Below are 15,893 nucleotides of genomic sequence, written 5' to 3'. Positions count from 1 at the left end.
TGGTGCACTTGTGTGTGTGTGTGTATGCTCGTGTGTGTGTGTGTATGTATGTATGTGTGCGACGGTGACGGCGGGGGAGGGGGGCCTCGGTGCACTTGTGTGTGTGCGCGCGTGTGTGTATGAGTCAGGGGTGGGGTCTCTGTATGTATGTATGTGCGTGCGTGCATGGGCGCTTGTGTGTGTGTGTGTATGCGCATGCGTGTGTGGTGCTTGCGCTTCCCAGGAGACAGCGCCTGGCCACAGCGCGCGTTCCAGTTACAAATCGCCTGGAAGGATGCGCGTGGCCGGGACTGTCTCCTGGGAAGCATAGTCGCTGACAAAAGATCTCCGGCGTCAACGCGCGGAAGCGCGTCTCCGCCGAGACCTAAAAAAGCAGCAACATGTGTTGCTGGGCAATGGTAGGCCCTTTGCAAAGTTTAACAGGTTACTTTTGTCGTGCATATTGCTATATTTGGGTGTTATTCTGGTACTAATGAGGTGCAACCAATGCCCGTGTTCATTTTAGGAAGGACTACAAAATTAAATAATATCATAAAATGTGTCACTGTCTCATAATTGGCCTTTTCTTGCCGCATAACAACCCTGCAACATACTTTGGCCCACCCCTACTGCACATTTCCAGTGGCCCGATCCATAAAACTATTCACAGCCTGAGATGGTGCTGTGTGGTGTACAGGAGACAGAGAGATCTGAAACCCTCAATAGGGTGAGGTGACCTAAAGTTTTATTGTGGAATAAATAGGCATCATCAGAAACACAGAATCCAAGTACTTCAACTAAAGTTAGTAAACACTTTCCATTTCAGTTCTGTCTCTCTCGATTGGGCCCCCACCCTGCCCATCATTTACAGATGGGGAGTAATTTACTGGAAATAAACGAGTCTGCAGTAACTTAGTTTTCTGCACGATTATGTATTTACCATCCTACTCCAATCCACTATCTGCTCCAGAATGTGTATATTTTAACAAAAAAGCATCTAGTTGAAATGTTAACAAAGTTCATATTTCATAAGGTTGAGTCAACATGCTCACAAGAGCACTGGCCACCAGGCCAAATAAAACTATGCAACAGCACACATTAAATCCCACTTTAAATATAAACAGCTATATACACAATAATCGTACTGCCAAGGGGACTATATTTTTTGCAGCCCTGCCACTGGTGATACATTGGGGGGATTGCGGAGGGGAGGGGGGGGGGGGGGGGGGGGGGGGGGGGAGGATCCGAACTGCGCGTCCTCATGTACAATCAAATATGGGAAAATGGACGAAGAGGAGTCACTTGAAATAAGGCGCAGAGGACTAGACAGAACTTGCAGCGAAGTATTAAGCTTCCGAGAGATACACCAAATTATCCCCCTGTAATACCAACAGCATGCTTACTGGGCGTTAGGGAAGCATTCAGAATACTAGACAGGCGCCTGAACAGTAGCTGGAATTGACAGTAGGGGACCTTTATGAAAACAAATCCTGTGCTCCTTTAGAACATAAGGGAAACATGCGGAACTGCACCACGCCAGTTCATTATACACACTGCATTAGTGAGGGTGACACAACTGGCAAGTGAGCAATCCTCAGACCTCAAAGTCAACATTACGGACACAGGGTTAAGTCAGAAAAACAATATCTGTTATACAGTGCTCTTCTACAGCCGATTAGGGGTAATGTCCCTACGATTAGGGACACTTGGATAGGGAAAATCGGAAGGGAAATGGATACAGATTGCGCATGTTTGGTAGGCCATACTAAGATGGTATCCATGAACCCCCAAGTTAAAGTTTACACAATTCAACTACTTACATCAAACTTACCTGTTCCCGAGAAGAATAAGAAGACTCCAGATCCCCTCCCACACCCCCCCCCCCACCCCTGGGGCGAACAGTGCCTGCCCAAGATGCAGAACCAACAATAAGGACTTCTACCAAACGGTGTGGAAGGACACTCAAATCTAGAAATACTGAGACACTGTGGTAAATACATTAAATGCACTGACAGAACTTCAGGATCTGTCTGCTGGGACATCTACCCAGTTACATCCTAGCTAAGAGAAGAATCGTGAAAGGGTGGAAGTCGGCGATAAATCAAAGACTGCCACATGCACAGATCTAGAAATACTGAAAATGAGATGATAAACAGGGAAAGAGATGGTAGAGTAGAAGCCAGCTCATAGACTACATTGATCTGGTTCCATCTGCTAGGAATGAGGAAAGAAGACCATGGGGACGCTAAAAACATGCAAATACAACAGAAAAAACCAGACATGTGGAGAAGTGTGGCTCACTGGTTAGAGGAGGCAGACCTGGAAGCAGAGGTCAGCCCGGGACCAGGGTTCAATTCACGGCTCTGCGGGGTCTTGAGTGCTAAAATGTCCATAGACTCGACAATTCTCGCTATGGTGCCTACTTGATTCACGGGTTCACACTCTGCGACTCTGGGCAATAGCTTGCTTAATCTCCACAACGGCCCCTCGTGGTGGGATGCCTGGCTTTCACCTTGCGGATACCCTGCCGGGGTTATCTCACAGGGGAATACCAGGACGGGTTCCCCAAGCAAGCGCTTAGAGACCGGTTGGTGATTTGCGCTATATAAATTCCTGTACATTCACATGTATTAGACCGAACAAGGACTCAGAAAAATAGCAATTGTGGTGTAATGGCTAAAGACCTATACAACACCCTCCTTATCACCACGAAAGGCACTGTTTCTCCTCCCCACAAGGTAATAGACACTGCCAATAGTGTACAATACCCAAGAGCTGGGCTTTGATACTGCTGTATTTTAACTATTAAAGTTATGGTTAGGATGTTTTGTAGTAGGTCATGTATTGTAACCTAGCAACGCTATGTCACCAGATCGTGAAATGTAGAACGTTTATATCCTGATCAAGTCAAAACTGGCAGTTGCTGAGCTGGTCTGCCAGGGTTGGTTACACGTATATTCATAATACATTAAACAAGGAAAGAAGAATTTTAAGGAAGGGTCTTCTTTTTAATGGCGACGAGGATGGGATGTACATCACGAAGATCAACCCAGAGTAAACATTTTGTGGGCAGACAGTAGTTGTTGGAGAGATGACCAACGCGAGTAGTGGAGTTGGGAACCTGAGGTCAACTTCTGGATGGGAGGAGTTTGCTGTATCGCAAGTAGAATGATCACAGCGAGTGGAGAATAAAAAAATAATAATTTTCTTAAGTTATTCAGCTGCGATGAAAGCGCAGAGTAGCTAGTGCAGCTGACTGTGCAGCACAGCACGAGCGAAGAGTGCAGCGGTGCCTGGCAACTGTTTCTGTGGCAGGGGGGAGGCTGTTGGAATGAGCATGCAGTGCATCAGGCACTGAGCAACTGTATGAGGCAGTACGGCAACTGTTCCTGAAAGGCAATATGGAGTGCAGCAGGAAGTTGTGATGGCAACATGGCTGAGATAATGCGCGCAGTCCCGTGTGGGGCACGTCTGGCCGTAGGGCACGGCATTTAGCTTATGTATCACGTGCTGCAGTTGGGCCTTATGGAGTGGCCAGCATGCGCCAGGAAAGACGTGTGCACTAAAAATAAATATAAACTCAAGGTAAATTGTTACTAGTCTGCAGAGCACTGGTGAGAGGGTCTGATCATCGTTAGAGATGGCTGATTCAGTGTCATGAGACCCGGGTAGCAAATCTGCTGTTGACAGCTGAGAGGAAGTCTGGAAGGGATACTTTAGAAAAGACTAGACTGCTAACGTACTGCTGAAAGACCTGTTCACCCAGACTGCCAACATACTGCTTAAAGACCCATTTCTTCTAAAGTGTAGACTACGGCGGCTACATTTATTTTGTTCGTTTCTTACTTTTAAATATTTTTATTGAGAGTTCATACAAATTAGAAAGCTACAGAATTGTCAAGTAAAGTGCATATTGCGAAATACTCCGAATATTCAAGTTACTTTGCCAATAGACAATGTATAGAGAAAAAATACAGCATTACATATCAGGAATAAATACCATATAAAGTGCAAAGTGCTAAACATTCAGAGGTAAACAGATCATCAATCTTTCACATCGCCCTGTTACAGAAAATAGATGCCGTAAAAAGTGCGGAGTGCTAAACATTTAGGTATAAACATAATCTAACAATCTTTCCCATCGCCTTGTTGCAGGGAAGAGACGTGGCAGTCATAAAAGACAATTACAAATCACAGTTGGATAAAGTGCAGAGTGCAAAGTGTTAAATATTAGGTATGAACATAATCCAACATTATTTCAATAACTATTACAACTAAGAAAGAAGGGGGCAGGCATATAGTATAAGTTAAAGGATATATAAAGTGCCTGAGAACGTACGGTAGGATAAGAGTAGGTTGGAGAGAAGACCTTGCGGACTGCGCTTAGCTATTCAAATTGCCACTTTGTCTTCTCTTTAATGATAATATAAATTCAAAAACAGTTTTCCCCATCTCTAACCTATAACCCTAGTAAACTCCAGTGTTTCTCGTATTTTTTTTAATTGAGCCTGATATAATTGCATATGTTTTTTTCCAATTCTTTGATTTTATTTAGTTTTTCTCTCCATACTTGAAAAGGTAGAATGTGTTGTGTGTGATGAACCATGCAGGCCATTACAGCTCCGTCTGTTTTCCTAAATGCCCCAGGGGATCCTAGTTTGCTATGTCAAGAAGCATTTGAGACCTACTTAGAAACTTTGGGGGGGAGGGGGTGGAGGGTGGTGACTATTTGTAGCCAAAAGGAAGTGGACATTGATAAATCATAGCCTGGGAGTAGAGGGGAGGAAGGTATTGAAGACTGAACCTGGGGGAGAAGAGTTGGCCTAACGGCTAGCGCGGTCGTCCTCGAATCTGGGGAACTGGGTTCGAATCTCTGCAGCGACGCTGAACATCCTGGGATTCTGGGCAAATCACTTAATCTCCCTGTGCCTAACAAAAACCGGAAGCTTGTTTCCGGTCCAGGGAAGGCATGGCTTGGCAGTTCGGGCTGGACTGTTCCCATGAGGCACAGGGTCAGACTGATTTGCATATGGCCATGTCTGAACTGGGGTGGTGTGGAGTCAAAAAAACGATGGATTTAGGCCCAGACCTCTGTACTGGGGTGAATGTATGACATTGATCTGCATTCTGTCCATCAACTGTGGTTTTAACAAAAACAAGCATTGCCATAGCCAATAGGTCTTGCCTTTGGGATCGTATAAGTGTTTAGCCATGCAACAGTTGATGTTGTTGCACCAAGGATATTGAGCTGCATAACTAAATACTTATAAAGGTCCCTAAGGAGAGACCTATTGGCTATGCCAATACTCGTTTAATTGGGTGACTATCATGCCCATGAAATTAACATGATGGTACTAACTGTTGATGGTTGTGGAATTATAGTAGTGGGGAACACGTTTTACCTGAACCACAGTGGAACGATTGCATCTTGGATAGCCATGGTAAAATCCAAGATGTATTTTATGGCTGGACCCCTCAATTTAACTCAGTGTATCCGGCCTATGCTTGTGTATGCTGGGTACATGTGAGGTGGTGTTCCGTAGTGGCGATCAAGCCTGCCTGCGTCTAACACCTAAAAGTTCTACCATGCTTTTTATGGTCTATTGCAACCAGAGTTATCCATCTCTTCAAGTCCCCCTGCGTTAGTATTGCAATTCCCACATCCATTGAATATCTATAAGAAGCACAGCGCTGTGTCAGGCTTTGAATCATCATCCAGAGGAAAGACTATGTTGCCAAGTGACTGAAACTAAACTTATCAAGCTGAGACTAGGCCAGAGTGTAACACTTAGATAAAGACTTTGGTCTGAAAACTCAGCTGGGACATATGCCTCACAGAGAGCATAGTGTTGGTGAAGCGGGCGCTGCGCTCGCAATTAAACTTTTAAAGAAAAGAGAATAGGTTACATTACCACACTTGCTGTTAAGTGACACTCAGGGTCACCCACTGAGAAATATGTCAAAGACTTCTCCCAACCACAATAATAAGAAGCTCAAACCAGGCCTAGACTGGCCCACAGGTAGGTGGTCGTATTTTTTTTTACCTCAGGTGGATGAAAGGATGAGGCAAACCTGTTGAAATAGGGACCTTTGATATCGCTTGTGAAGATCTTTGCAGAGGCCAATTGCAACAGATGTTAATACTGCGTGCATTAACCCCCTCGGATATGTTTCATGGATTGGAAGCTATGTCCTGCTACTTGCAAGTGGATCCACGCTGCTGGTACATTAACGCACCGAGCTATCTTACTGGTAGGGAACCAGTAACGTGCTTGCTGCACTGATCGCTACACAAGGAAAAATGTAACAGTCGGCTGTTTTTCATGGACTGGAACATGTGCCCTACACATCTGTGTAGGAACTGAACTGAGGTATAGAGCTGTTTTACACGGTTTGGACCACAAACTGCAAATTACTCACATCTCTCCTGCGAACATATTAACCCTCATAGCTGTAGGACATGGATTGGAACCAGTGACATGCAGCATCCATCCAAATTTGCAGTTGATGCATTCGTATTTGGAGCTATTTTACTTGAACTATCGACTTGCAGAATACATAGGGCTGCGCAGCTGATACATTGACATACTCAGCTTTCTCACATGGTGACCTTCAGCGTGCTTGAAGATCTCTGCTAGAGACGTATTAATGGCCCGACGCGTGCTTCATGGATGGTACTCGAGGACTTGAAGCCTGCAGAGTTTTGAAGAAGGAGTAAACCACAGAGCTATCTATCAAGGGCTATTGACTTGCTACCTATAGGAATCAGACATATGCATCTCTACAGCAGGTTCATGAACAGCCTAAGCTGTTTTACATGGATTGGACAGGTGTTACAGAAAGGTGCAATTGTACAGAAAGCTCAGGGAAATCTAAATAACTGGCATTGTGACTGCAGCTAGTGCATTAACAGACTGAGCTGTCTTGCTAGAATGGAACTCGACTCCGGGCCACCTACGGGTATTGAAGTACGAGTTGTGATTACAGAGCTGTCTACCTGGATTGGTAGTTGTGACCTACTGTGGGGCATGGTGGGCACGCACATATTCCCCCCAGCAGGCACATTAACAACGTACGATGGATTGAAACCGGTGACACGCAAGTTGACTGAGATCTGCAGTAAGAGCAGTGACTGAAGAGCTATTGGCGTGGGATTGGCACTTGGTGAAATGCAGATCACACAGGCACACACTTTCTTTTGCCCCAGTAGAAGCATTAACAGTCCAAGTTGTCATACACGGATTGCACTGGTAGTTTCCAGGTTACACACGGATCTGCAGTAGGACCAGCAATCCCGAGAGTTATTTTCCCAGGATGAGTACAGCATTGGAGCTGTAGGTGATTCTTGCACACACGCTGCAGCAGGCGCATTAGCAGTCTGAGCTGCGTTGCATGTACCGGCTGCAGGTTACACACCTAGCGGACTCTCAGTCCGCGCCTCTCCTTTTCTGCCCAATCCTAGGAAGCTCCTTGTTCTGAGGGGGGAGGGCCCGACTGGTGGTAAGCTGCCCGCACGTCGCCACGTCAAACAAAAACAGGGAACCCTTCCCACAAGGAACCAGGCTACTAGTTATATATGAGGAAACAGCGCTTCCTGTGGACTAATGTAACTGATTTAAGCAATAAATAAGCACAATCGTAATACAAACAGTAGAATAATGTTAGAGGGCAAGAGACCATCAACACAGTAGGTTCAGAGTAACATATGTTATGAATTTTTAAGAGAAACAAAAAATTACAATATTTTCAATTTACAAGAGCAATTGTTTGTGCATTGCGGAGCTGAATAGCAGCCTTTAAATTTCAGCTCTTCCCTGTCACAGCTCTTACGCAGCTTATCACAATAGCTGCTTTGAGACATTGCCAAAGGCAGGGTAAGGAGGGCTGTATTTATTTATCAACAAACACGCAGGGCATGAACCCACCCTGTGAAAAGCTCACACTGTCAGCATTTCTGCCTTTTCATCCACGTTCCGTGGGATCTGACACTTTCTCACAGGGCTCTGCTGAGCTTGTTCTTGTCGCAGGTTGTTTGTGAAATACTGCGGGTCATGCAATGCTCCGATCGCAATGGTGAAAGCGGAGGAAGAAGTTGCCCTAGGGGTCATGCTCCATTCAGTGCTTGATTTAAAAACTAATCAAACAAGTGCGCGCGCCTCACGCCGAAGGTAAAAAAAGACGAGGAGAGGAGGAGGCAGCAGGGGGAGGGGAGAAAGGAGAGGGCCTGCGCCTGTTTCCCTTGCAGGAGCGAGCTTTGAAACCATCTGTTAATTACAAACAGATGGTTTCAAAGCTCGCTCCCGCAAGGGAATCATCAAACGTGCAAGCGTTGCCATTGAAAGCAATGCAACGCGTGCACGTTTTTAGGGCCAAAACTGAATCGATTATTAAAGGTCTCCAATGCGGCGCATGCACGCTGCTTAGGCGAAACCAAAAAATGAATGTGTCTTCATGTAACGCAACTGGTGCTATATAAAGCGCTCTGATACCTTCGGGACAAGTTTGCGCTATATAAAACTCCATTAAAAGAAAAAGAAAATAAACTCTACCCTGCGAAAGTGTTGACACTGAAAACAATGGAGAGTCCGATGAGGAGGATGAAGAGAAGGATGTATACAGTATTGCTTTGAAAGCACTAGAAGTGCACTTTGGAAAGAAAGACAGTGTAATATCAATTTTTTTGTGCGGGCGCAAGCATTGAGGGACCAATACGCGAGCGCACTGCTTACATTAACTGCAACGTGCAATTCCCACTACCTTTATGAGGAGAAAAGATCAGTTGATAAATCGTACAAGCAAAATTGTTATTTGAAAGATCAGTCTTGAAAATGCAATTGCAATTATCAAGCGTATAGAGGATACTTTGCCTTATGCCAAAGAGTTAGAGAAAGAAAAAAGGATGCGATGAAGTAACTGTGCAAGTTATAAAACAGAAGGATAGGTACAAGAAAGTGGAGGTGAAAATGAAGAAAAGAAACTGTGGAGAAAAAAAAGCGAACATGTTACAGGTGTGGGAGCATAAGACGTGGCATCTTTGCGTAATTGTTCAACAATGAAAGCTAAATGTTTTAAATGTAACAGAATTTAGCATTTAAGAGTGTGTAATCAAAGAAATGTTCAGGCTTAAAGTAGTGTGAATTGTGTACGAGGTGTTGAAGAAGGTTCATCTGACGAGGACATTGAGGCGCTAATGTTGGAAGCATCGGTTGTATTTCTGAAGGGAAGAAAACCCGTGCACCAAGACTGCTGGGTTGGATGGGAAAAATGGGACAGGAAACAATAAATGAAAAGGAGTTGTTGAAAAGGCACTGTGTAAACAGAATATGCCAAGGAGGGCAGATGGAGTACCAGTTGTAGTGGGTGTAAGTGTGGAGAGTTGGTGGGTACCAAGCTGTTGGGTAATGTTAGGAAGGGAATGTCTAAGTGGTCCAGTCCTAAGTGGATTGTGGAGGTAAACAAAATGGTCAGGGTTGTGTTGCAGGAAGGAAAAGGTGTACTCTGAGGAGTGTGGTTAAGTGTAGTGAGGCTGAAGCCTCACTACACTTAACCACACTCCTCAGAAGGAGTGAGAGTTAGGGAAAGATAAAGTGAGTAAAAGTTGGGAGTTTTGATAAGGAAGAATTGGTGAGGGTGGCATGGAAGTAAGAAAGAGCGGTAGGAGTATAAATTGCCTGGATATTTGGGGGAATATTTGTTATGGTAAGAATTTGGAGCTGTAATTTAATATGTTGAATAAATTATTCTATATAGTTCTGCTAAGCAGAAAAAAAAATTCTTTTGGAAAGGGATATACGTTGCATTCTATTAAAGTTATGAGTTGGATGTTTTGTAGTAGGCCATGTATTGTAACCTAGCAACATTAGGTCAACAGATGATGGAATGTAGAACGTTGTGTCTTTGTCGAGCCAGCACGGGCAGTTGCTGAACTAGTCTTCCAGGGTTGGTTGCACGTATATTCATAGGAGATGTTAAACAAGAAAATAAGAATTTGAAGGAAGTGTCTACTTTCAGATACAAAAGTTAAACTAGTACTAAACGTTGACTGTTATAACCACCCCACACGATAAATGATGCAGGACAAGAAAGAAAGACTTGATACCACAATAGAAAATCTGCAGATATGTATGGCTAACAAGATTTTATGGAAAATGTAAAAGCCAACAAAGAATAAATTATTTTTATTTTTTTAAACTCTTATAAACATACATACATCAGAGCTAGAATATGCAACTAACTGGATATTAAGTCATTCACCAGCACTCTCTACTACCAACTATATATACACACACATGCGTGTGTTATTGCTTCAACCACAGAAACAGATTACAAAATGGTAGTGATAAGCCATTACAGCAACAAAAAGAAAAGGACATTACAATATAAAGCCTGTGGTGCTAGATGTGTGGAAAGAAAATTACACAGTAAATGAAATATTAAATATGTGGTATTTGTACACTAACAGATACCTCAACTGAAATACTTAGAAAAAAAACAAGATCTGGCCCAATCACCTTCAACTCTTTGGGGTCGATTAAGTTGTCGGTCGGAAAGGCTTTCCAACCGGCATCGCAGTTTTGAATTCAGACCGCCAAATTACAACAGTAGTATTTAGAAGTAAAATTGACAGGTCATTCTGGCTGGATTCAGACGGGCTCGGGAAGGCTGTACCGTAATCCCAAAAGGACAGCGTTTCCACAGTCAGGATTATGATGTCGGTTTCGGACATCCTTTTGCTGGCCTTTCCGGCACAGAAAGGCTGTCGGAAAGCGAGTTTGGGCCCCCCCCCAGCTTTGGGCGCCCCCCCAGCAGGCCCCCTTGTCTTTGCGGCCTACGGTTGTGGGCCTTGGGGAGGGGGGGGGGGGAATCTAAAGCTCTACCCCCTGTAAAGCCCTGCACCCTGTGCCTGTCATAGGGATTTATACAAACTCCCATAGAGAAATGGGAGTATGCGACAGTACATGCTGTCCAGACCACCGACCGGTCGGTCCGAATCTGTGACTGTGTCGGCAACTCCCACCAACATTATAATAAGGCCCTTTGAGTGCTCAGAAAAGACATAATTCAACAAAACGTTGTTCTAGACATAACGATATTCACAACTATAGCAGCCAGACGCCATCATGCCTAGTCATGAAACCAAAGTTGAATGCTAAGGGCACCTTTGAAAATGACTTGACATACAGCGAGATGTGTATGCTGTTTGTTGCAGCTACAAGAGGACCTACTATGAAGGACTAACTGGTCCAGTGTTAAATCGTGAAACAAGAAAAATCTGGTTAGACGGAAACAGAAGCCAACATTAAAGTAGCATGTTCCAATAGTATTGTTGACTTTTAATGATAGCTCTCTTGTCTAAATATACGTTGTTGTGCAAGCTGGACAACTTTTTTTTTTTTAGGTCTCAGCTACAGATAGCTCTACCGGTCAGTTGTGTTGTCGAAAGACCTATTGCGTACAATACCAAAACTTAGTGGCTGTGGGTCAGCCCATTTCTAATTATTAGTCAGATTTTCTGTCAATCTTGTTTGCATGCTTCTTACTCCATGGATTGCCTTCCTGTTCTTGTGTTAGTACCTTGCCTTACCATCTTTCGGATTGGATTACTTATTTGTTTACATAGTCTTATAAAGTGTACTCAATCCAACACGTATCAGTAGAACACCACAATGCACTGCATAACTACAAAAGGATCCAACCACGTTAAGGAAATCTTAGGCAATCCTAATCAGGACTTGCATGCAAGCATAATTAGTATCCTTCCATTGCTTAGATCAGAGGTCTTCAAACTTTTTGATGCCAAGACCCCCTTGTAAAACCTTTTTAGGCATAAAGACCCCATCCGACAAAAGTTTCTAGAAACTGGTACTCCTCATCATCAACAACTATCGACAACAATAAATGCGCCTGTTAGACCTAATCACATCCATCCATCCTTCATCAACCCACCTTTTCACACATCCCTCCATCATTCATCCATGCAACCTTTAATCCATCCATACATCCATCCACCCTTTCATCCTTCCATCCATACATCCATCCTTCATCCACCCACCCTTTCATCCATCATTCATCCCCCCACCTTTTCACACATCCATCCATGCATCATTCATCCATGCAACCTTGTATCCATCCATGCATCTATCCTTCATCCATCCACCCTTTCATCCTTCCATCCATTCTTCATCCGTCCACCCTTTCATCCATCCATCCTTCATCCATCTACCCTTTCATCCTTCCTTCCATCCATAACTACATCCTTCATCCATCCACCCTTTCATCCATCATTCATCCACCTTTTCACACATCCATCCATCCTTAATCCATCCACCCTTTCATCCTTACATCCATCCATCCATCCATTCTTCATCCAGCCCCCCTTTCATCCTTCCATCCACCATTTCATCCATACATTTATCCTTCATCCATCCACCCTTTCATCCATCCATCCACACATAATTCATCCACCCACCTTTACTTTGCCTCTCTCGGTGAGGGGGGGGGGAGGGGGTCAGTATCTCTCTGTGTCTTCTTCCTCTCTCATGGGAGGGCATCTCTGTGCCTCCCTGCTGGGGGTGGGGCAGAAAGGCTGTAACATCTCACCGTGAAGAACAGACTCTCAGGCACATTTCTCCCGCACAGGCGCCAGGTATGAGGACGTGTCAGGGGGAGGACCTTTCACGTGCTTTACTGGCAGGACCCACAGCTCCAGGTACGCAACGTCCATTGAACTCAAAGGGCTACAGCCTCCTCCCCCAGCGACCCCACCCCACCCCACCCCTCCCACCCCTTGTGTATTTGAGCCCGGCTGAAACAGCTTCACGGACACACACAAAGCCACAACCGAGTACTTCACAGGTCTTTAAAAGACCTTTTACTTGTTAATGAGGCTGTGATGTTTTTCACCCCTCGGTGTGAATTAGGCCTCCGCCGTGATCACCCTCAATCAGCCCGACGCCACTAAGGCAAACCAAGCATTTCAAGGAACTGCACGCTGACAGAATCTGCGACCCCCTTCCCAGGACTCCACGACCCCCCTGGGGGTCGCGCCCCACAGATTGAAGACCTCTGGCTTAGATTCAGGAAGCTACTCGTTTTACTTTTAGCACTCTAATTGGACTGAATGTGCTGTTTTTAAGCGATCTCCATGTGTATTGCTTCTCTCATAGCTCTCAGTATTGCATCCTCTCGCACCCATAAGTCCATTGCTCACCCACCCCGCTCGTCTTTGAAACTAAGCATCTCTAAGGTGCCCATCTACCTTAACATTTTCTAAAACAGAAACAAAGAATACTGGTCATGACCTAAATTGGAGATTAAGAAATTAGTATGTCTGTTAAAAAAAAATAATAATAATAATAATAATAATAATAAATAAAACACTAGAATGATCACAATCCACTGTAGGGATACTTAAGTTTGTGAAGTAGAACAACTCGTCACGAATGCAGCACTCTTATGCAAGCGTCTCGGATTGTGTTCCACCATAAAGATGCAATTCGTAACATTTAGGAGAATAAATCTAGAGCCCACTTCCTTTACCTAAGCCAACATATATATCCAGTTAAACGTGGCAGCTATATACTTGCAACGAAAAAAAATGTTTCTGTTAAAAAAAAATAGGAACCCCTGGGCTGATTTGTAGGGGAATAGTTTGGGACTGTAAACGTGCCGAACATACACACGGACAAACACTCATTTAGTTCTCCTACACACTTGGCTAATGCGCATTCTGCTCACTTTTAGACCTTTAAAGAACCACCGACTATCAGTCACAAATTCTTGGCCCCGTCGCCGTTCTCTTGCCCACTAGCCTATCGCTGTTAGCGTCCAAAATCATTCCGCTTTCACTGACATAGCTCCAACACCGCCCACTTGCCACTTACCTGGGCAACAGAACTATTTCGCCCTGCCAATCATCAGCCTCTCGCCTTACCCCAACGTCACGACTCTTCCTACATGACCCTTCATCTCTTCCCTGAGGAACCGACTACTAATATCCTCGCCTTGCCAAGTCTCTTTACACCCCAAAGACTGGGCTATTTCATCTAAACATAGCGGCCTCACGGTCTTCTCTACCTACAGCCTCTCTGCACTACAAAGTCACTGAGATGTTCATGACTCATCAACCCTGCTGAACACCACTTGCCACCTTGCCATCTAGGCCCATGTCCACTGTCTGTCTGCCCGCCCCGCCCTCTTCGGCCAGTGTAAGCTCCATTCTTCCCGGGTACCTGGATGCAAATACGGGTGCGCAGCGCACCCACTGGTTGAGATCGCACAAGGCCCGGTACTGGGGGTCGCGCTCTAGCTCTCGCTCCACGTGTAAGGCGTAAAGCGAAAGCAGAATGCCCAGGGCACAGACCGCGCAGCGCGCCGTCCGCTCCCACCGCGGTACGGACACTCTCAGCACGGGCGCCGCCATCTTTCTCCAGACACTGACACACGCAACGACGTGCCATTGGCTTCAGAGCCCGGCGCCTACACGTACGGGCGTTGGGCGGGGCTACATGCGAGGGGCCGGTCTTCTCGTATTGTGCTGCTGTCAAGGCGGGACTTCTTTGCAAGGTGTGTCTTCCATTGGAGAGCGACTGTCATCGGTTGAACCGCGCCCCTTGACGCAACAATGGGGAAGCGATTCAAGCGAATGTGACCGTTGGAAATGTAGACGTCTGGTCTCACGCCATATGCCCCGGCCCTGGAATGCTGACGTTGCTCTTGATAAGCCCAGAATGGCAATTACTCAGCACGCGCTGATTTGGCTCCTTGCCTTGGTTATTTAGGGGGCCTGCGAGACATGCTCATTCCTATTAGAGTACAACAAATCCAGTGTGTATGAGCTAGTGTGGTGGTAGGCAGTGCTTTAAATGGAAATGTAGAAGTTAGTGCAGGTACTCAAAATCTAGACTTAGTACCTGTTTGCTCCTGAGAAGTGTTCTCCCATTAAATGTATTGCAGCAGTGCTGAGACGTTAAAAAAAAAGAAGTGCAGGTACTCAGTATCTGGGAGTATATGCCCAATTAAAACGCTGGTAGTAGGGCTGATGGCAAAGCTGGCCTTTGCTGGGATTGCGCCCTGGGCAGAATTAAATTGTGGGCGCTTGCCAGAGCTGCCAACCTTGGAGCTGAGAACCAGGTTCGAGAATCAGCGTCCGCTCAGCTTCCTTTGATTCTGGGGAAATGCCTTAATCTTGCAAATAACAATGCCTTTTATTTTTGTTTTCGTTTTAAAATATAAATAAAAGGCATTGTCATTTACAATGCCAATAGTTTAAACTCACGTAATTGCGATACCTATTGCATTGCAAAAGCTTGTTTTGGTAGGCACAGAGAAATGAAGTGATTTGCCCACAATCACAGGATGATGCGCTGACCAGAGACTCGAACCGGGATCCCCAACTCTTAAGTGAGCCGCATCTTACTGAGCACTGAGGTCATCAGGGTGGAACTAGATTCAAACAGTCAGCTGGGAGAAGAGACCCACAAAGAAACTCGAAAAGTATTGCCAACTTAGGTTCTCACATTTTTACTCCCAGTAATAGAGTCAATCAATCATTCATATCATTTGTAAAGTGCACTACTCACCCGTGAGGGTCTCAAGGCGCTGGGGTGGGGAATGCTGCTACTGCTTGAAAAGCCAGGTCTTGAGGAGTTTTCTGAATGTCAGGAGGTCTTGGGTCTGCCGTAGGTGGATGGGGAAGGTGTTCCAGGTCTTGGCGGCGAGGTGGGAGAACAATCAGCCGCCAGAGGTCGCTTTTCAGAAGCGGGGGACTGTGGCGAGGGCGAGGTCGGTGTAGCTGAGCTGGCTGGTGGGGGTGTAGAAGCTGAGTTGTCTGTTGATGTACGTTGGTCCGGTGTTTTTGAGTGCCTTGTGTGCATGGGTGAGGAAAATGGAATAATTCAGCAGCGGATGGACAA

The 15,893-nt window shown here is 45.3% G+C and overlaps 1 protein-coding gene across 1 annotated transcript in view; it reads right to left on the bottom strand.

The window, feature by feature from the left end:
* VKORC1L1 (vitamin K epoxide reductase complex subunit 1L1) overlaps positions 1 to 14,478 on the bottom strand; it is a 174,588-nt gene extending 160,110 nt beyond the window's left edge. Inside the window, exon 1 of the mRNA XM_086954619.1 lies at positions 14,211 to 14,478. Within this exon, the coding sequence (XP_086810745.1) occupies positions 14,211 to 14,401 (191 nt within the window). The 5' untranslated portion in view covers positions 14,402 to 14,478. The remainder of the gene's footprint in view (positions 1 to 14,210) is intronic.
* Between the last annotated feature and the right edge of the window lie 1,415 nt (positions 14,479 to 15,893).

This window comes from Lissotriton vulgaris, chromosome 2_1, assembly GCF_964263255.1.
Source record: "Lissotriton vulgaris chromosome 2_1, aLisVul1.2, whole genome shotgun sequence".
In the NCBI taxonomy this organism is placed as follows: Eukaryota; Metazoa; Chordata; class Amphibia; order Caudata; family Salamandridae; genus Lissotriton; species Lissotriton vulgaris.
Note: the sequence above shows the minus strand (reverse complement) of the source record. Positions and strands in the feature narration are given on the sequence as shown.